General features: G+C 43.9%; 1 protein-coding gene across 1 annotated transcript; it reads left to right on the forward strand.

The window, feature by feature from the left end:
• Window positions 1-1031: 1031 nt before the first annotated feature.
• On the forward strand, window positions 1032-22643 carry LOC126455192 (cuticle protein 76-like). The gene is made up of 2 exons (XM_050091160.1): window positions 1032-1043; window positions 22314-22643. Exons 1-2 carry the CDS (start codon window positions 1032-1034, stop codon window positions 22641-22643), a joined length of 342 nt encoding a protein of 113 aa, XP_049947117.1.
• Window positions 22644-22935: the final 292 nt, after the last annotated feature.

Genomic DNA, 22935 nt, shown 5'->3' on the forward strand with positions numbered 1-22935 from the left:
CAGCGCGAGGAGTCTCTTTACGGATCAGAGCTTGCTATACGGCGTAACAGCCAGCCATACTACGACTTACACCTGTACATACATCTACACAGTTTTCCCAGTTCATGTTTCTTCCTGCCAGTTGTGTTCCAATAGCTATTTTCCTGCAGGCAATTTGTTGCCACCTATAAACGGTATAAGATAGTAAAAAGCAGTTTCTACTATGGTGTGAGGTTTCTTGCTCTTTGGTACAAGGTAGGCAACTTTTGCAGATGAAAGAAAGGTCTTTATACTAATAGTAGCCTCTTTAGTTTGACACCTACATACCACCAGAACAAGACATAGAAAATGACGAATACCGACTACTAGACGTAGATAATCGAACAATTTTACTTGTAAGTACAGAAGTACGAGTACTGACAAGAGCTTCAGATGTTCTTCACTCATGAGCAGTACCTGCATTAGGAGCTAAAATTGATGCCACATCTGGACGATTAAACTAAGGAACAGTTGTAGTAAACCGACCTGGATTATATTTTGGTCAATGTTCAGAAATTTGCGGAGCAAATCATAAATTTATACCAATTGTAATTGAAAGAATTTCAGTGAACTTATTTATCAAATGACTATCTAAGACAATCTAGGGATTTGTTAAAATATAGCATTTAGAGTGTCAGTCTGTTCCTTGTCATTTATTTTAACTTGTGAGACAAGTATTTTCGTGGTTTATTTATCAAAGTACCGTGATTTGTCTTAAATTGTCGTTTCTTTTCAGGAAGAAGCACTTTTACACTCCGGGCACCTGCAAAAATGCATCTCTCTGTTGCTTGTACAGTGCTCGAAAGATTTTTTGCATTGGGGGCGTGAGACACGAAAATTCGGGGCGTCTGTCAACAGCAACAGGTGGCGGCCGTGTCGCAAGAGGGCGCGCCTCCGATTGTCGCCGTGAGAGAGTGGTGGGCGTGGCGCCGACCCCGGGGCGTGTATAAAAAGACGCAGCGGGAACGCCCCTTCGTACAGTTCGTCTTGTTCGCTGTGGGACATCGACAATCATGACTCTGAAGGTGAGTCCCAGAAAGGAATCCCCAATACCGTGAAATGTTTTCGTGTCTGAACGTCAGCATATTAAGTGGAGAGTTTTCTGAACTCGCTTGCAACTAACCTTGAAAAAAAAAATCGTCTATGGAACTATTTTCTGCCTCTGTCATCCTGCGTCAGCAGTAGTGGAATCAGTTTTCTGTTTCGTATTCCAATTCTGATTCCGTAGATTTTGAAATTTTCTGGCAGGTTAAAACTGCGTACAGGACTGAGACCCGAACCCGGTACCTTGCCGTTCGGAGGCAATACTCCTTCCGGCAGACCTTTCCAGGTACGACTCACAATCCTTTCTCACAGTTATACTGCTGCCAATACTTCTCTGTCACTTTTTAAACGAAAAGCGTTTTCCACGAAATTCAAGTTTCCCATTTTGAGTCCTAGTCAAGAACACAGTTTTAATCTGCCAGGATACATTTCGCTATAGATTGAAAGGTGTGTTTTATAGCCGGAGACATTGTATATTTTCATCCCCTCTAACATAATCAAAATAAAACAATGCAGCTAAGAGGATTATATGAGCACTACTGTCCTTTGTTCTAGACCATGCTTTCCAATGACTTGTGAATCATCCACACACTTTTCCAGGCATCTGATGTGCAACGCAAGATCCGAATCGCATTGAATCTTAACAGACTTCGTATCTGGCAACCTTCGATACGAATTAAAGCTGCTTTCATGATAGAAAATAAAATCACTGTGGCAACATATGTTCATCCTCTGCGCAGGGATTAGGCACGATCCCTGCTTCAGATTCATTCCGTGTCCTTATTGGTTTTCACTTTATCTTTTGCTTCAGGCCAGTGCTACGGTCGTATGTCTGTCCTATGATAATCCTATGAGTCATTATTTTTTTATATATTGTTTCTTTCCTCTCCAGTTCGCGTCTTACATTCTCAGTGCATTCTCCAGATTTTAACATTTGACTGCTCCACTTCCCCTCTTCTTGTTTCGATCTTCCTAGGAACACAGGTCTCACCACCGTGAAATGAAACCTGTAAAGCTATCACTTCATATGACTTCACGAGACCGTTCTTCCGAGCTCTGTTCTTAAATGTTGATTTTCCGTATAATCACAGTAACTACTTAACATAATTGTTTTGGCTGGCTATTGCCGCCCTATTTTTACACAACTTCACGGATTAGACAGAACTGCCGTTTGAACTTCAGTCCATCTCTTTGACTCGTTAATATAGTACACTACGTACTTCGTGAACATATGAATCCATGTTAAGTAACATTTAATTATTACGAACAATGTGTTTTGAAGCCGAGATTACTAATGAATTTCCGTACTCAACAAGTGAATTTCGCATAACATTTTGGTGACAAGCACAAATATATATATGCTGTCACTTGTGAGCGCAAAACAGATCAACACAGAGTAGATGTGTGCAAACAAAGTATCTGCTATACACAAAATGATCGAATTAACAGCAAGATTTTTCGAAAACATTAGGTCGCGGACGTAATTTGTATAATTAAAATATCCTCATTTTTCGAGTGCTGTAATGAGACCGTCTGGTCTGAAACGGATCTTGCGTCTTTACTTTTGGTATCGTATGTTTCCAAAACGGAAGCGTAGTGACCTAAACCCTTTTAGGGAAGTTACTTTAAAGTAACTTTAAAGTAACTTTACTTTAAAGTAACTTTACTTTAAAGTAAAGCAGCGAATAGGCACTTGGTGCAGGGAGTGGCAACTGACCGTTAACATAGACAAATGTAATGTATTGCGAATACATAGAAAGAAGGATCCTTTATTGTACGATTATATGATAGCGGAACAAACACTGGTAGCAGTTACTTCTGTAAAAAAATCTGAACGATTTGAAGTGGAATGATCACATAAAATTAATTGTTGGTGAGGCGGGTGCCAGGTTGAGACTCATTGGGAGAGTCCCTAGAAAATGTAGTCCATCAACAAAAGAGGTGGCTTACAAAACACTCGTTCGACCTATACTTGAGTATTGCTCATCAGTGTGGGATCCGTACCAGGTCGGGTTGACAGAGGAGATAGAGAAGATCCAAAGAAGAGCGGCGCGCTTCGTCACAGGGTTATTTGGTAAGCGTGATAGCGTTACGGAGATGTTTAGCAAACTCAAGTGGCAGACTCTGCAAGAGAGGCGCTCTGCATCGCGGTGTAGCTTGCTGTCCAGATTTCGAGAGGGTGCGTTTCTGGATGAGGTATTGGATATATTGCTTCCCCCTACTTATACCTCCCGAGGAGATCACGAATGTAAAATTAGAGAGATTCGAGCGCGCACGGAGGCTTTCCGGCAGTCGTTCTTCGCGCGAACCATACGCGACTGGAACAGGAAAGGGTGGTAATGACAGTGGCACGTAAAGTGCCCTCCGCCACACACCGTTGGGTGGCTTGCGGTGTATAAATGTAGATGTAGATGTAGTACGCCAAAGCTTGTCCAGAGAAATGGGTCGCGCTTTCTTAGACGAACTCGACAAAGTCATATACCATGTGTTTTATACTCTATCCTTAGCATTTGTAAAATTTCCTATTTAAGTAGTGTCCTCACATTTCATGCTTAACTGTTTGACGCTAGTGTAGAAGCACCGAGACACCAATCGCGAAGAATAAAGGATAGTGCCCTGAAAGACTATTCTAGAAATATGAGGCCAGTTTGTGAAGTTAATTTCCACCGTTGTCGGCCACAAGTAGATGACGGATGTTTGCGAAGTTCTATCCGTATCCAGTTCATATGCTTCCGATAACATGCTAATTTAGGAAGGCAATGGGACGTTCAGAAGTGAAATATCTCATCAAAGAACTTCGTACCTGACACTGTCAGTGGTTGTCAGTCCATCGGATTGGAATGTTAAGCCGGGCAGTTCCCTTGATGGTATTCAGAAAAAATGTTCAAATGTGTGTGAAGTCCTATGGGACCTAACTGCTAAGGTCATCAGTCCCTAAGCTTACACACTACTTAACCTAAATTATCCTAAGGACAAACACACACACCCATGACCGAGGGAGGACTCCAACCTCCGTCGGGACCAGTCGCACAGACCATGACTGCAGCGCCTAGACCGATCTGCTAGGCGATGGTATTCAGGAGAAGCCGGTTTCACCTCTTCCCTTTTCTCATTATCATATAACACAATCACGAAATCACAAACCAGCTGACGTCACTAACGCACACTTAGACGGTAGCGCGCTGCTCAGATGCATGCAGGTTCGAATCTTGGTGGAGGTTAAAATTTTCACAACCAGTATTTGGCGGGCAAGGGGAAAAGTGATGATGGCGGAAAGCTCCTGATCACCAGTCTTTGCGCCGATGACGTAAATTAAATTCCGAATTTCTCCGTAGTCTCTCGTGGAGTGAGGGCATGTAACAATGATGATGGTGATCTGCCCGTCCGATGGTGATATTAAGGTCTGTTGCCTCCCTGGTGCTATTCGAGGGGAGTATGCTATGTGCCGGTACGGAGTTTTCCCTCGCACTTCTCTCATCATAATAGTACAACAGAAACATAATGCTTCACTAGACATGCATCCATTACGGTCGCCTACACGCTACGAATATACATAATACGCAACTCACATACCTGCAAGGAATGGGGTCAAAATTCCGCGCAGAAAGGTTGGTTGGTTCAAATGGCTCTGAGCACTATGGGACTCAACTTCTGAGGTCATTAGTCCCCTAGAACTTAGAACTAACCTAAGGACATCACACACATCCATGCCCGAGGCAGGATTCGAACCTGCGACCGTAGCGGTCTCGCGGTTCCAGACTGCAGCGCCTAGAACCGCACGGCCACACCGGCCGGTGCAAAAAGGTGGCTGTGAGAGAACCCAGCCAACTATGCCATATGACATTTACAGACTTTTTACGACACTATACGATACACCTATCGTCAACAGATATTCGTATGACATATCCTCCACAAACATCGAGGAAAGGGGGCATTGTGCGTGGAGGAATGAAACACTTTCCGATGAGGCGGCTAGATCCGCTTGGGATCTGCAAACTAACAATGGTATACGAACTCTTGCTTTCCCTACTGACACTTAGTGGCTCTATCTAGCGCTGTGTGTAAAGCGACACTAAAGGACTATGCTACAATTGTGTGTCACACCGTTTCATGCAGCGTTCTCACGTAATCGTTTAAGGGCTTGAGGTGAATGTACTAGTCTACGCACGCATTACGTTGAAATTTTCAGACGAAGGAGTCATATTTCGGTACGGTTTCTACGGCAATGACACTGCAGAGGCGCTCTTTCTAGATTATAGCTTTCGATGAAAGAAAGTTTTTCCAGTACAACAGCTGAATGTAGAGTACTTTTTGCCGGATATGTAGCTGTTAAAAATTTATTAAAATTTTTCTTTTTAAAATTCAGTCTTGATCACACCATGTATGTTACAAGAACATAGGTGACCGATTTCGATCATATCACACGACCATCATCAGACCCATGGCATCCTCCGGAAGATGGTATGTGGAGCACTCTTCTCAGATGTTGGTCCAGTTGACATCACAGCAGCTGAGAAGAGTGCTCCACATACCATCTTCGGACGATGCCATGGGTCTGATGATGGTCATGTGATATGACCGAAACCGGTCACCTATGTTCTTGTAACATACATGGTGTGATCAAGACTGAATTTTAAAAAGGAAAATTTTAAATTTTTTTTATCACAGTTCCAAAAATGTTTATTAAAAATTTCTTCTTAGATCTTCAGCCATCTGGTTGGTTGGCAGCAGCTCACCACGGTTTTCGGCCTTCCTCTTGAGGGCGGTACAGGTGGCTCATCTGGTAACCTCCATGATCTGGTTGTATTCCAGTCTGAGTCTGCCTCTTGTGTTCGTTTCCCTCTATTGTACCTTCAATTATACTTTTAATGGTACAGTCAAGTCTCAGCAGACGGCCGACCCACCTGTCTGTTCTCTATTGGATAAACTTCCAAAGACACTGCTTCTCTTCCTCCATTCTGTGAAGCAAGTCTTCATTTCATACCTTACCTAAAAAGGCAACAATTAGTAATCTGAGGTAGCATCACATCTCGAAGGCTCGTATTCTGTGTTTTCTGCTTTTGCGAGTACCCATGTTTCACTGTCGTACAGTAGTGCACTTCCCTGAGATGTTAATCTACGCGTCTGGATATGAAAAGGTTTCTGGATGTTATATATAGTTATGATCACAACACAGTTGGATATTCACCTAATTTTGTGAGTAGCCAACTGCTTATCACAGCGCAATATGTGGTACTGATATGTATTCCAGAACCCACGTACCTCGACAGACCTAATAAGAATATTGGCAGTACTGAGGAATATGGTAACGGCAAACAGTAGACCAAACTCACCAGACAGTATAATATGAAACAGTCACATATTCGTCTCGAGACAATCACCAACTTGTTGATATTTAGAAGAATTCTCATTTATAGTTCAGTCGTACTAGCACATTTTCAGTTACATGACTTGTTTCGATCAGTCTGGGTCATCTTACGATGTAAAACAAAGTAAAACTAAGTAACTGCGTCAGCAGCATCATATCAGAGTACTGTGATAATAGGTTCTGAACAGTCAACACTGCTCGCTGACGCCACTTATTTGTTTTAATTCCTTTTAGAACTGAAAATGATCCAGAGTCATCGTAATATATCGCATAACAAAAATGTGCAACTGGGACAACAATAAATCAGAATTACTTTAAATGAAGCTGAGTCTGTAACGATCCTCATCACCACCTTTGTGTGTGTGTGTGTGTGTGTTTTGCCATTTAGTTTGTGCTGTTCAGCTGCGTCTGATGAAAGTCTAAGTACAACTTTGACATGGCTGTACCAGAAATTTTATTACTACCCATTTCAACGTTAATGCCAGTCATAAGATTTTTCGCGTAAATTATTTCGTACGGTACTGAAAACCTGTTTCGCCTTTTTGAAGCTCTCCGCATTCGCTCTCCCATTTTACGCTGCCGGCGATTGTAATTTGATGAATTCAAAATACAGAAGATGCTGTCATGAAGCATGTGCGCGTTATACACAGTTGCATTGTCTTCCGGAAGTGTCTTTATCGTAGCGTGTAAGCACGTGTTTCTGTATGTGTGTTTCTGTTAAATGTGGTGTAAAATACTCCACCTTTTAGTATCGTAACGGCCTCTGTATCATACTGATCTCACAACGATTGACCTGTCCACGTGCTGAACTTTTACAGCGTGATCTCTGTAATTTATATCTCGGTCTTGCTACTGAAACATCGGAAGGAATTTTTGCACACGTATTTTCCATTACGAAATATTCTAATGTGTCACAGGTTTTAAATTTTGCTGTGATTGGAGCGTGGGTGGAAAACAAAGTGGACTACTAAAGATTGCAATGTAATGCTTTACTTGTCCAATGATTTAAAATTTAAGCTTTATTACTAGCTCTTAATAGCATTAATCGGTGCACGAAGGTGATAATTTGGCGCCGGCCGGAGTGGCCGAGCGGTTCTAGGCGCTACAGTCTGGAACCGCGCGACCGCTACGGTCGCAGGTTCGAATCCTGCCTCGGGCATGGATGTGTGTGATGTCCTTTAGGTTAGTTAGGTTTAAGTAGTTCTAAGTTATAGGGGACTGATGACCTAAGAAGTTAAATCCCATAGTGCTCAGAGCCATTTGAACCATTTTTTTGATAATTTGCCACATTTCACGGAAATATCGTCCGTTCGAATTAGAAGCAGGGTTCACTGCCTTTTTAACTTCTTATTTGCGAGTTTTTCTATTGGTATTTAGTTCAACAAAAATGAAAACAACATTTAAGGTTTATTCAGTTCAAATGCTGAGGTCGATGGCAGGTCACTATTGCAAGGTAGAGTACTGAAGGTGTACGGCTCAGAAAAATCGAGAAATATCATTATTCACTCGGCATTATGTAGTGTGTGTGTGAATATTACCAGAAGCTTTTTATGGATTCAAGCATAACAATCCAGTTTTATTGTTCTTCCACGCGTCAAAAGTAGTTCGAAGGAGAATGCATTTTCACTTGATGGTGCGTTTCGTGGAAAAGTTTTAAGCCAGTAACAACGAGAAACCATGTTTCGATCACTGTGAAGTCGTTTTTCTTCAGACAGTACACTCGGAAATTTAAAACGGGTACCGCGCTTAGAACAGAAGACTGCCACATCTTCTTCAAAACCTTATGGTTGAGCTGGTTGACAGAAGTACATACTAACACCATTAGGCCTAATATTATGTACTCTTGACATTAATCTAGTGGTGGCGTTTAACACACTATTTTCGCGAAATCAAGTGCTATCTTTCTCTATCGAGCAATTGCAAAAGGGAGGGATATATCGAACGTAGATAAAATGTGCCTGCCTTGCACTGTAAATGTCTTTTTGAGGTTATGAAGTACTGTGTCTTCTCCATTACACAGTATATCACACACACGCAAATAAGTCACTTACTGTTCAGCTTTGCAAAAAGAACATCTTACAGAGATATTATGTCTGTTACATCATTTCTGCAGCATGTATCGACTCCAAAACAAACTGTATAAATAATGATTTGCGTGTGTGAGATATTCTCTGTAATGGAGGATGAGGCACAATACGTTATTGCCTGAAAAAGGCAACTATAGTGCGAGAGAGGCAGGAAATCACACACGCAAACATCACGAACTATTTATGTAAACAAATGCACTTGAAAATGAAAATAAATTCTCGAAACCTGTTGTGCTAAGCACGAAAAATGCATAAGTGGTGCAGGTTCTGATTATTTAAATCACGAATCAAACAGTTGCAGGCTTCCCAAGAGCATCGATTATGATGAACAAAACTAATTGATCTGTCTTTGTTTTCAAATTGAATTATTTCTCCAATAATACAGTCAAGTGGCAACAGCATTAGCACGATGTTTTACTACAACACTGCACCTGTCGTAGCGATAGAAACCAAGTCTGTCTAAATGAAATACTCAGTGTTTTCTTCACTTCAAAGGTGATGTGGCACTCGACTGTTAAAAGCGACGAATTGCTAGCTACTAATACACGAAATAATGTGCCCTTCGAAGTAAAGGAGGTGATGGAAATTGACATCAATGAAGTTGGTTCTTTTGTGCAAATGTTTCAAGTCGTCCGTTTCAAAGGGTAATGACTGTAGCTACAGTACAGCAATAGCAAGGTTCTTGAATAAACTCCGCAGAATGACATGACTGAGACTGCAAGACTCAGGAATCTTGTTGTGAACGAGACGGGGTGAATTCTCCATTAAAATCTAACGAATCATATTTATCCATAGTTTCACAGGAATGCTGGGGTTTTTCCTCAAACATGGAGCTTGTCGACATTACTCCCCATCACTGTTTAACTAACACAGTGTTACATTATTAATCGTTCTCCGGTCCTCAGTCTTCCTCCAGCTGATCATGATTCGTTTCTCTAAAGAGAATGTAATCTTTTTTTGATAATTTTGGAGGTGTAATGGGAGTATTAAATGAACTACAGGAAATGATAGTTTTTGGTGGCTAAAACAGCAAGGTGGAAACATCTGAAGAAGGTTATGTAGCTCCTTTTGGAAAAAGCATAGCAAAACGACAACGGAAAGAGATTAATCAATTTATCTGAGGAACATCTTCTTCCACCATGAAGATATACTCACGTCGGAAGAGCCTACGAAGAATCGTAAACTGATTGGTGATGGAAAAGGAAAATACTACCGACAGACGTAAGAGTGCATTGACAACCAGATTGCGCCAACAGTCACCGTATGATGGTAAGATCAACTGTCATGAGAACGAAGGATGAACTCTCAGAATACGGGGAAAGTGACGTTTAAGACAGACCTTCTTACAAGATATGGCCTCATAATATTTTACTAAAATAGTCTCCAGAATAAATTTAACGTAAAAAGAATAGAAGATCCACAACAATAATTAGCATAAGAACATTTTAAAAAATTCTCTCTCCAGAACATGGGGAGTACTACAAAGGAGGATAAGAAGTTAAAATCTTCGAAGAAAACGAAGTAGAAATAACGGAGGAGGACGTGGGAGCCGAACTGTCTAAACCAAAAGTAGATAAAACACCAGGACCAGGAAATTAGGTTCAAATGGCTCTGAGCACTATGCGACTTAACTTCTGAGGTCATCAGTCGCCTAGAACTTAGAACTAATTAAACCTAAGTAACCTAAGGAGATCACACACGTCCATGCACGGGGCAGGATACGAACCTGCGACCGTAGCGGTCGCTCGGTTCCAGACTGTAGCGCCTAGAACCGCACGGCCACTCCCGCCGGCAGGAAATTAGGAATGTAGCTCGTAAAGTATGGAGGAAGTGTATGATAAGACATGTACAGAACCTTTTTGGGGAAAATAGAGGTGGGGAAGATCCACCTATAGAGTGGAGCTATCATATAGCCTCTCGATGTATAAAACAAAGGTGAGAACAGGGTATACACAAACTGTAGAGGAAAAAAAACGTTAGCCAGCAACAGCTAGGCTTTTATCCAATATTTTGAATATAGAAAGCAATGTGAGGGTTTTAATTGAAGAGCATATTGTTTACAGGCAAGGACGATCTTGTATTGAAAACATTCACTGTATTACACGTTTATTGGAAAAATAAAAATAAAGCGTATCCATGGCCTTTGTGGACCTGAGGAAAGCTTATGACAATGTTCGTATAATACAGTTATGGGAAGGAATAAGAAGGAATGAGAAGGATCAGTGTGTGATAAGAATGGAGTAACCTGCTAACAGCTGTACAGGAACACAAAAGTAATGGTTAAAATGGAAACAAAGTTACTCAAAGTATTTTCGTTGACACGGGTCTAAAACAAGGTTGTGGAATGTCACTTATTCTCTTTAATATTTATATGGAACAGGAGCTGAATGGCTGGTTCAGGCATGGGAATAAAGACTCGTGACAGCACTCTTCACTCTGTGTCTATGGGACAGGGTTTGGTGAAAATTGACACAGATGAAGAAGATAAAAGATCCTGCAGAAGCTAGAAATATTTAGGAACAATAATAGATAACATGTGACAAGAACATTGGTTCCCGAATATCAATCGGGAAGAGAGCTATTAAAGTTTTGCATGGGATAATATGGAATAATAATATTCGGCAGGACACTAAGAAAAAATTTCACAGTGTTGTATAGAGCATGGTTCTACTGTGGTTGAACAAAAATACAGGGTGTTCCAGGAGTAATGGTCATTATTCAGGGGTATGGCCAATCGAAACAAAAAAAATTCAAGTAAACATGAGCTCTAAAACGCATACCTAAAGAGCTATGAGCAATCTACTGCAAGCTCTCTGCTTTAAACAATTTGTTAAGTGGTAGTATGGATCAAAACAAGAAAAAAAGTCCACTAAACATGTGCTCTAAAATGCATACCTTTTAAGTTATGAGCACTTGTTCAATAGAAGAGTTGTGTTTCAAAGAAGCGAAGATGAAGAAGTGCCACATTTTAGAGCCTTGTTTACTGGATATTTTTATCTTGTTTTGGTCCATATTACCACTTCCCAAAATAAGGAAAGCAAAGAGCTTGCAGTAGAAGAGATTTGTTTCACAGTATCGAAGATCAATAACTGCTCATAGTTCTTAAGGTATGCGTTTTAGAGAGCCCATGTTTACTTGATTGTTTTTGTTTCCAATGGTCATTCCTTCATATCCCTGAATATTGATCATCACTTCTGACACACCTTGTGTAGAAACATCACAAATATATTACCCTGCCTAATACGGCTCAGGAAACCCGTTAGCACTCAAAACAGCGTCCAGACATCTCGGAATGGATAAATGTAGGCCCTGTATGGTTTTTAAGGGAATCTTGTACCATTCTCCCTGCAAAATAGTAGCAAGTTCAGATAATGATGATGGTGGATACAGCGTCGTAAGAATGGAACTATCGAACTGTCAAACCATAGTTAATTTTTTTATTTTCAATGTAATTAGGTCATTTACCACCCTATCAAAACAGGGACAGTTATACGACAGTTCACTAACGATTTAGGATGGATATCAGTCTAGATGTACTTGACAGTGGCGATAAATGCCGAACCAGTCCATCGTGAACATAGATAATATTGAGACTGTGGTGGCAAGGGGAGATGTGACAATTCTCGTGCTCGCAAAACCAGTTCTGGATGACGCGAGATTCATGAAGAGAGGTCTTAACGTTCTGGAACACAGCATCGCCATTGGGAAACAAGTATTGTACCATGCGATGGACTTGATTAGCCGAAATTGTCACATAATCCTTGGCAGTAATGCGAGCTTGCGCAGTAACCAAGGGGACCATGGAATACCGCAATATGGCTTCCCAAATCGTCACCCACCATGTTCCATTCTGGGATGTAAATTCGACCAGAAGTTGGAGAGAGTGTGCGAAAAGACTCATCTGACCAAATGACTTTCTTCCATTACGCCATACTCCAGGTATTGTGTCCCCGACACCATGTGTTCCTATTACGGGCATTTGCGTCACTGACGTGTGGTTTTGGGGTTCCTGCTCGCCCTGAAATTCCCTGCTTATGGAGCTCACTTTGTGTTGTTTGGTGTTGACAGAGTTCGTGACATTCACTTCTGCAGTGAGTTTGGCAGCTGTCGTCCTCTTATTTTTTTTTATCACAATCCTCTTCGATGACCGTCCATCACAATCACTCAACCCACATTCTCGTCCGCGTTGATACGGTTTTCCACTTTTCCTGTATGCTGTATAAATCGTTAGTATGGTACCTCTTGAATTACCAAACACCTCAGCTACCCTGGTTACCGAAGCACCCACCATACGACCGCCAAGAACTTTCCAACGGTCGAGTTCACTTAGCTTCGACATACTGCGTTCACAGCTGCAAAAAACACTGTTCCGGGCACGAGAGACAGTTACAAAAACATGTTGTTAAGGTCTGTGGGGGCTTACAGGACATCTCCAGGAGGGGCCCTATTAGTGATAATGGGGCTCTGGACATCGAAATCAGGGGACAAGCCACACGGTATTGGGCTAAGAAAGGTGATGATGTGAAAATACAAGACATTTTGGGATTTCGGGTTAGGGACAATGGTGAGATATGGAAAAGAGGGGAAGAACTATGGCAGGAATCATGAGAAACGGACGAATCTGGCAGCAGAACTTACCAACTCTTACGAAATGTTAAGGAAAGGCTAGGTATGGTGTATTTTGAGCCAACCCGATATGTGATCCATTTCCTCACTGGTCATGGGACCTATCCGACATACCTATGCCGGTTTGAGAATAGGGCTACGCCCGCGTGTGAGGTACTCCCGACCATGTGGTTTACGAGTGCCCCCTTTCCGATGATGTAGCAGCTACATTACGACAGCAAATACCAAACAACCACATACGACTTTCTGGGACACGAGGAGACATTTCAAACCTTGAATAATCTCGCTAACGAGGTATCACGAAAAGTTCTGACAGCATACTTGAGGGACATTCGTGATCAATAGCAAACGACAGAATGGGTCCTAGTACCCTAATCCTGTACCGTCTGTGCGTGGACAGGTCCACTTGTAAGTTGGAATGCGCCACGTGCAGGGCTAGGGGGAGTGGGGTACATTAACTTGGCTGGTTCAAATGGCTCTGAGCACTATGGGACTTAACATCTATGGTCATCAGTCCCCTAGAACGTAGAACTACTTAAACCTAACTAACCTAAGGACATCACACACATCCATGCCCGAGGCAGGATTCGAACCTGCGACCGTAGCGGTCACGCGGTTCCAGACTGAAGAGTCTAGAACAGCACGGCCATACCGGCCGGCTACATTAACTTCACCACAACGACATGCACCGGACTTGACGTAGGTTAGTTAGTAGTTAGTAAGATACAGAAATAGAAACCGGAATAAGAACCTGCAGCGATTAGAAATTTTGGCCTGCCTAGTGCCAGGGGCACGCTCATCGGGATTAGCTCGATGAGCAGGGCCTAAAATAGTAGGTTTATATCCACACTGACATACCTCTGACGCTGCAGGCAGTTGAGATTAGCTATACGTAGGTATTAGTGTGTATAGCTTAATATAGAACTTAAGTTTCCCCATTAACATGTACTGTCTGTCGTTCACAAGTAAAAATGTAATTAGCTGAAAATAACAACATTGTAACACTTAGGACCCACTAATCATTAAGGTGGTGGGTCACATTTGTATAATTATAATGCACTGTGAATAAAGAATTTTTTTTTTAGTATAAAGTATTGTGACCGGCCGAAGTGGCCGTGCGGTTAAAGGCGCTGCAGTCTGGAACCGCAAGACCGTTACGGTCGCAGGTTCGAATCCTGCCTCGGGCATGGATGTTTGTGATGTCCTTAGGTTAGTTAGGTTTAACTAGTTCTAAGTTCTAGGGGATTATGACCTCATCAGTTGAGTCCCATAGTGCTCGGAGCCATTTGAACCATTTCTGAAAGTATTGTGGACACTGCAGAGACTCCTTTCGTGATCGAATACAACGCAGCAAGCTGCTGGCTTGGCTAGCATTTGCACTGACGTTCAAGCATTGATTTCTCTCTGTTTTTGCACATTTTTGTCCAGCCCCCGTGTAAGGAGCTGAGATGTGGTCTCAGAACATGAGAAGTTAAGGAGAAAATTTGAATAGTGGAAATAGACTGTACTAGATATCTACAGTTAACGAGGCAAGACAGAATACGAAATGAAGTGGCACGGAGGGAAGTGTGCTCCATAATAAAAGCTTTTGAGAATAGAGCGATTCATTGGTACGAACATGTACAGAAAATGCCTAACCATAGATGGCAAAAGAAGATTTTAAACTAGGAGCCGCCAGGAATGAGAAGGACAAGAAGGACAACGCTAAGAGGAGGATAATGTAAACAGCAAGCAAAGGAAAATAGAAATCCAAAACCTGATGAACCCGATGACTGGAGCAAAAGAGGCCTGTGTAGGCGAAAACGGCTTCCTTCTAGTGGGAAATACCGACGAAGAAGAAAGAAGGTCATTGTCTTTAAAATCGTAGAGAGACGAAAAAGGCAATAAGAAACCTAGCATATAGCCCAGAATAGCAACGCACGAGTTCCACGTGATCCTCAGCGCTCTTGGACTGAACTAGGGAATAACTTCGGTAATGTACAAAGTGATTATAAATCAAGTTCCAGTTTCAAAACGCAATAAAAAAAGAATAGCAGTTCAGAATCGCGCCATATTTAAACGGAATATTATCGAGAAAGAGAAAAACCTCATGGAAACAAATACAATTAACTAAAATTTTCGCACTAGATGCCGCTGTAAGCGTCATAACGTAAATGGCGTCGCAACAAATGACAGGGGAACTGCAATACGATGACTATGGTTTGAGTTGCACATTGAACCAGCCGTACCAATGTGGATGACCGATCAAATTTGCCATTCAACAGTTGGGTGGCACTGTTAGTTCGGTAAGCCCATCCACCAAGGTCGTACGACATGGGATGGGAAAAGTCGGTTTTTAATTATTCTAAGGCGAAAAACCGCACAAAAAGAAACAATGACATCGAGTTTTAATTGTTAAAATGGTTCAAATGGCTCTAAGAACTATGGGACTTAACATCTGAGGTCTTCAGTCCCCTTGACTTAGAACTACTTAAACCTAACTAACGTAAGGACATCACACACATCCATGCCCGAGGCAGGATTCGAACCCGCGACCGTAGCAGCAGCGCTGTTCCGGATTGAAACGTCTAGAACCGCTCGGCCACAGCGGCCGGCGATTTTTAATTGTCCTCAGGCCTGAAACCGCATAATAAACAGCAATGAAATCGGTTTTTAGTTGTCCTGAGCTCAAAAACCGCATAAGAAGCAATATAGGTAGTGCTTATGCATATGGACATGGCCACGTGCAAAAGCTACTTCTTGAGCTTAAATTTTTCGTGTTTGACTGACCTTTCTATTGTGCGCTACATTTTATATAAATGACATCTTGGCGTGATGTCCAACCCAGAAGGAACATATTTCATAACAAAAAGTTTTGAAGACATGAAGATGACAGCAAAGTCTGTCGAAACGGTTGTTTATAAATAAAAGATATTCATACGATCTTAGCTTTAGAAAGCTTTAACCAAGTAAAACAGGCCGAACCTTCTAGTTTCTCAGCATAAGAAAATTCTTTCCAAAATGCCTCTGCAGCTGCTTCACTGGCAGTGCAATGTGTAGAGGGGCCCCGTCTTGAACATAAAATGATGTCACCCACACATCCATGCTGTTGTAGGGTCAGAATGATGTTGATGAGCAGACTCTCCTAGCGGTTTACCTGTGACGGGACACGGCCGTCCGCAGTGGTCGAGCGGTTCTAGGCGCTTCAGTACGGAACCGCGCGACTGCTACGGTCGCAGGTTCGAATCCTGCCTCGGACATGGATGTGTGTGATGTCCTTAGGTTAGTTAGGTTTAAGTAGTTCTAAGTCCTAGGGCACTGATGACCTCAGTTGTTAAGTCCCATAGTGCTCAGAGCCATTTGAACCATTTGTGACGGGATAGGTAACAGTACCGGCATGACCCATCACCTCAAAACAATATACACTCCTGGAAATTGAAATAAGAACACCGTGAATTCATTGTCCCAGGAAGGGGAAACTTTATTGACACATTCCTGGGGTCAGATACATCACATGATCACACTGACAGACCCACAGGCACATAGACACAGGCAACAGAGCATGCACAATGTCGGCACTAGTACAGTGTATATCCACCTTTCGCAGCAATGCAGGCTGCTATTCTCCCATGGAGACGATCGTAGAGATGCTGGATGTAGTCCTGTGGAACGGCTTGCCATGCCATTTCCACCTGGCGCCTCAGTTGGACCAGCGTTCGTGCTGGACGTGCAGACCGCGTGAGACGACGCTTCATCCAGTCCCAAACACGCTCAATGGGGGACAGATCCGGAGATCTTGCTGGCCAGGGTAGTTGACTTACACCTTCTAGAGCACGTTGGGTGGCACGGGATACATGCGGACGTGCACTGTCCTGTTGGAACAGCAAGTTCCCTTGCCGGTCTAGGAATGGTAGAACGATGGGTTCGATGACGGTTTGGATGTACCGTGCACTATTCAGTGTCCCCTCGACGATCACCAGTGGTGTACGGCCAGTGTAGGAGATCGCTCCCCACACCATGATGCCGGGTGTTGGCCCTGTGTGCCTCGGTCGTATGCAGTCCTGATTGTGGCGCTCACCTGCACGGCGCCAAACACGCATACGACCATCATTGGCACCAAGGCAGAAGCGACTCTCATCGCTGAAGACGACACGTCTCCATTCGTCCCTCCATTCACGCCTGTCGCAACACCACTGGAGGCGGGCTGCACGATGTTGGGGCGTGAGCGGAAGACGGCCTAACGGTGTGCGGGACCGTAGCCCAGCTTCATGGAGACGGTTGCGAATGGTCCTCGCCGATACCCCAGGAGCAACAGTGTCCCTAATTTGCTGGGAAGTGGCGGTGCGGTCCCCTACGGCACTGCGTAGGATCCTACGGTCTTGGCGTGCATCCGTGCGTCGCTGCGGTCCGGTCCCAGGTCGACGGGCACGTGCACCTTCCGCCGACCACTGGCGACAACATCGATGTACTGTGGAGACCTCACGCCCCACGTGTTGAGCAATTCGGAGCTACGTCCACTCGGCCTCCCGCATGCCCACTATATGCCCTCGCTCAAAGTCCGTCAACTGCACATACAGTTCACGTCCACGCTGTCGCGGCATGCTACCAGTGTTAAAGACTGCGATGGAGCTCCGTATGCCACGGCAAACTGGCTGACACTGACGGCGGCGGTGCACAAATGCTGCGCAGCTAGCGCCATTCGACGGCCAACACCGCGGTTCCTGGTGTGTCCGCTGTGCCGTGCGTGTGATCATTGCTTGTACAGCCCTTTCGCAGTGTCCGGAGCAAGTATGGTGGGTCTGACACACCGGTGTCAATGTGTTCTTTTTTCCATTTCCAGGAGTGTAGTCCTATGATAAATGACGCCATCAGCCCGCAACAGACAGTTACCTTTGCAGAACGAAGCGGAACCAGTGTGTGCGGATTTTCGGTTGCCCGTATTCTGCAATTTCGATGTATTGACATATCCTTGGAGATGGAAATGGGCTCCGTGTGTCCACAGAATGTTCCATGCTCATTCATCGTCAAATTCCATGGGAGCAAGAAATTTTAGAGCAAACGTTTTTCTTACTGGTAGGTCAGCATGAATCATATCCTGAATATGAGTATGGATAGCAACGCAGGATGTTTAGTAGAATTTTATTTACCGTATTCGCAGGCATGTTTACATGTTCGGACACCACACTCGATTCCAAGACCCCCTACTGCAATGCTGTGTCCACATCTGGTACTGACGTCGGATCAGTTGTTTCCTCCATCTGGATAACTGCGCTTCCAAATAAGTAATTTCATAATTATTTTCTCCAGTCCCTTATCAGGCATCAGACCAACGCCGTTTTTCATTCCTCTGACTGTCCGAAACGTCTGCAGAGTTACTGGCGCACCGTCACCGCCCTTGTAAAAGGTTACTTGTAAAAGGGCAGCGCGCGGTCTTGCATTGAGACAGTCATGCCGAGCATTTCAGATGCAAACTGAGGAATAGCCATGTACCCCGTGTCTTTCATTTTGCATATTATGCAGCCTTATGTTAGTAAAATTTTCGTTTTCATGACGCTTGCCCCTTCTTCGATAACATTCCCTTCAAATTTCACATCTTTCTGAGCACAGATTCGTTTTTTCTAAAGCGTTTGAAAGTAAACTTTAATTACGAGGATCATTTCAAAAGCTCTGTACACTGTAAGACAGAATCCAAAAAAATAATTTATTTTACAAAATAGCTTTACAGGCTTTGAATGTAATCTGCGTTCTTGCTTAAGACGGCTACCCAACATTTTGGAAATTTCTGTATTCGGCATAGGGCACCTCCATTGTTGAGCTGTCTGATTACTCGAGTCACCACAGTGGAAGCTTCATCAGTTAGATCAAAACATTTTCCATCGAGTTGTTCCTTCAGTTTGGGAAACAAATCAAACCCTAGTGGGCTCATATCAGGATTGTATGGTGAGTAGGAAAGTATTTTCCATCAATAATCCCAGAGCGTTTCTCTCACCATTACGGCAAAATGCTGTCTTGCATTATGGTGTAATATGACAACAGCAGCTGGAAGTACGTCATACGTTCTTCGAGATAAATTTCGGGAGAAAAAACATTTCACTGAAACTGTTTGAAGTACGCGCCTGTTACAGACCTCAATTGGGGAACTCTGTTTGTAGCTATGTCACCATTCATGTGGTAGGCAAAGAGCATCATGAGTTTCATCTTTGATTGTTGACGGCTGAATTTTTTCATGCATGGAGTGTCGACTGGTACTTCAGTTCTGGTTTAAAATCTCGTATCCATTATTTTTCAGAAACTGCTCCCCTTCTGTTCGATAACGTTGAAGCAATTCTTCTGCGATTCTTTCACCGTCTGCTTTCTGCTCTTTACTCAGATCATCTGACAGCCACTTTTCTCATCTTTAACTTCTAAGTTTTGATTTTGTAATCTGAAGTGAAAGACATTCATGCCTCATATGCAGTTTCCTCATACGTTTTTCGTCGATCTTCTCTCAAATTGTCATTAAGAATAACATGAGAGGTGTAGTCTGTTGCAGTGTCCTGAGTGCAAATCCATCCTCCATGGAAGCGAGGAGACCACCGTGATACTGCGCTACGATCCACTACACTACTCCCAAACATGACACACGTTATTCAAAGCGTTTATAAATTTCCATTGCGTTGTTTCCACCTAGGGATTAGATTTTGATGTAGGAGCGCAGGTCACTACGTGTAATCCGACCTGACTCGGCTTCAGCTTCCATTTTAAAACTAAACGACTCAGGACACAGCCATGCGAGCCACCAAACGCAAATAATACCGTCACGACGAATGTCTCGCTCGTAAGCGACACCAATTTCAAACTGATCACGCTGTGCGTAACGGTCGAGCATGCGCAATGTGCAGAACTTTTGAAATGCCCCTCCTATCATCATCCTCTAGTTGGACGCAGATTCAACTTCGTAGAGTGCGTGCATGACACGGTGGTGGATGCTCAGTGACCAGATTTCGTTCAAATCGCTGGGCAAGTTCATTCGTATGTACGGAAGTGGAGGCCAACATCGTTTGCCCACTTGCGGCCGGTGAGAAACGCGCTGCAACGACAGAATCGAGGTGCAATATTTCTCAAACGATTTTATAGAAACTATTTGGTAAAAAAATTCATTTCTTCGTGACTTCTAGTTTTATATGTCAGTTTCATAATGCCATGCCAAGGCTCACTCGTGTTTCCTTCATGACTGCACAACACAAAGCCTTAGGCCTCACCTGGGTCCGTCAAAACCGACATTGCACTGTTGATGACTGGAAACATAGTACCCTGGTCGGATTAGTCTCGTTTCAAACTGTGTCGACCGGATGGACGTGTACGGTATCTACATGAATCCATGGACGCTGCATGTCAGCAGGGGACTGTCAAGCTGGTGGAGGCTTTGTAATGGTGTGCGGCGTGTGCAGTTGGAGTGATATGGGACCCCTGATACGTTTAGATACGACTCTAACAGATGAATACGTATGTAAGCATCCTCTCTGATCTTCTGCTTTCCATTGTGCAGTCCAACGGACTTGGGCAATTCCAGCAGGACAATGCGACACCCCACACGTCCGAAATTGTTACAGAGTGGCTCCAGGAACACTCTCCTGAGTTTGAACACTTTCGCTGGACACGAGACTTCCCAGACCTTAACATTACTGAGCATATCTGGGATGCCTCGCAACGTACTGTTCAGAAGAGACCTCCACCCCCTCGTATTTTTACGGATTTATGGACAGTCCTGCAGCACTACTTCACTCATTAGTCGAGTCCATGCCACGCCTTGTTGCGGTACTTCTGGGTGCTCGCGGGGCCCCTACACGATATTAAGCAGGTGTACCAGTCTTTTTGGCTCTTCAGTGTAAAATGCGTCCATTGAATTCATTAGGATCAAATTTCACCACAATGACTCTGCATGTCAGTAGGAGTCTGTTCAAGCTGGTAGAGATACTAATGGTGTGGGGCACGTGCAGTTGAAGTGATATGGAACACCTGATACGTCTAGATACAACTCTGACAAGTGACACGTACGCAACCATCCTGTCTGCATTCATTAATGTCCATTGTGCATTCCGACGGACTTGGGCGATTTCAACAGGACAGTGTGACACCCCACACGTCCAGAATTGCTACAGAGTGGCTCCAAGAACACTCCTCTGACTTTAAACACTTGCGCTGACCAGCAAACTCCCCAGACATGAACGCTAATGAGCATGTCTGGGATACCTTGCAATGTGCTGTTCAGAAGACATCTCCAACCCCTCTTACTCTTACAAATTTATGGACAGCCCTGCAAGATTCATGGTGTAAGTTGCCTCCAGTACTACTTCAGACATTGGTCGATTCCGTGCCATGTCGTCTTCTGGCAATTCTGCGTGCTCAGGGGCCCTACACGATATTAGGCATGTGAACCAGTTTCTATGGCCCTCTAGTGTACATCGTGTTATTCTACTAATTATAATTTTTTCAATGAAAGACTGCAATATTTGAAGGCCATAGATAGCTGGTGAAACAAGAAATGCATTGGGTTTTGGAACAACGTAAGTGAAAACATTACACATGTATCTTTGTAAGGAGGATATGATTTTTCGTAAGCTTTTGACCTTACTTGTCCTCAATTCCTCGCTTAATGATCTTAGTAAACCACTGTTTCAGAATTCTCTAAAAAATGGTTGAAATGTCTCTGAACACTATGTGACTTAACATTTGAGGTCATCAGTCCCCTAAAACTTAAAAACTACTTAAAGCTAACTAACCTAAGGACATCACACATACCCATGCCCGAGGCAGGATTCGAAACTGCGACAGTAGCAGTAGCGCGATTCCGGACTGAGGCGCCTAGAACCGCTCGGTCACAATGGCCGGCTGCACTTCTCTGAAAGTTACATGATTAAGAATCCAGGCGAAAGCAAGCCTCTGCTGTTGTTCCATTCTGTTTAGATACTAACCAAACCAGAAGTGGCAGTATCTGTTTTCCAATGGTCAACATGCAAGCGTTCACGTGTAGGGGAGGGGCTCCTCTTAATATTTCCAAAAAAATGTGACTGTAGGCTTCAGTGTAGAATAGCGCTTCCCCTCCAGCGCTCGGCATTTCCGCTACAGCGCTTGCCTACAACCCCCGTCTCTATTGCTCTCCCCATGCCTGCAATCTACCAGAGGCTGACTATGTACTTGTTGTGTGTCAGGTGTTGGTGGTGGTGGCCGTGGCGTGCCTGGGTCCGGCGCTGGCGGCGTTCGTGGCGACGGCCCCCGTGCTGCACTCCGCCCCCGTGCTGCACGCTGCCGCCGCCCCCGGCGCCGTGGTGGCGGTGCCGGCACCGGGTAGCTCGGCGGCCGTCGTCTCCACCCCCAGCGGCGTGCGCGTCGCCTACGCCGCCCCCGGGCCTGCCAACTCCCTGGGGCCGGTGCTCTCTGCGGACTCCCGCGCCGCCCTGCTCGGCGTCGCCTACTCCGCCGCCCCCGCCGTCGCCCACATGACCTACAGCAACGCGCTCGGCATCAGCTACGCCTACTGAGGCGCCACGCATTGCTCTCAATAAAAAGCAATATCTATTCAGCAAGTGCCGTTGTTCAACGAGTATCATTTATTTCTTTAGTACCTCAACGTTCTTAGTAACTGCAGTTTGCAAAACATTGCAAAACACGGGAATCAGCCACTCATATTTTGTATAGATAAAAAATCCACTTGAGTTGCTAATAAAGCTCTAAATTTACTTCACGACCTGTTTCGAAGCTCAACGCTTCATCTTCAGGTGTCACCAAATAATTATGAAAACTTAAATGTGCGGCGGTCGGACCGGGCAGCCA

This window comes from Schistocerca serialis, chromosome 1, assembly GCF_023864345.2.
Source record: "Schistocerca serialis cubense isolate TAMUIC-IGC-003099 chromosome 1, iqSchSeri2.2, whole genome shotgun sequence".
NCBI lineage: Eukaryota > Metazoa > Arthropoda > Insecta > Orthoptera > Acrididae > Schistocerca > Schistocerca serialis.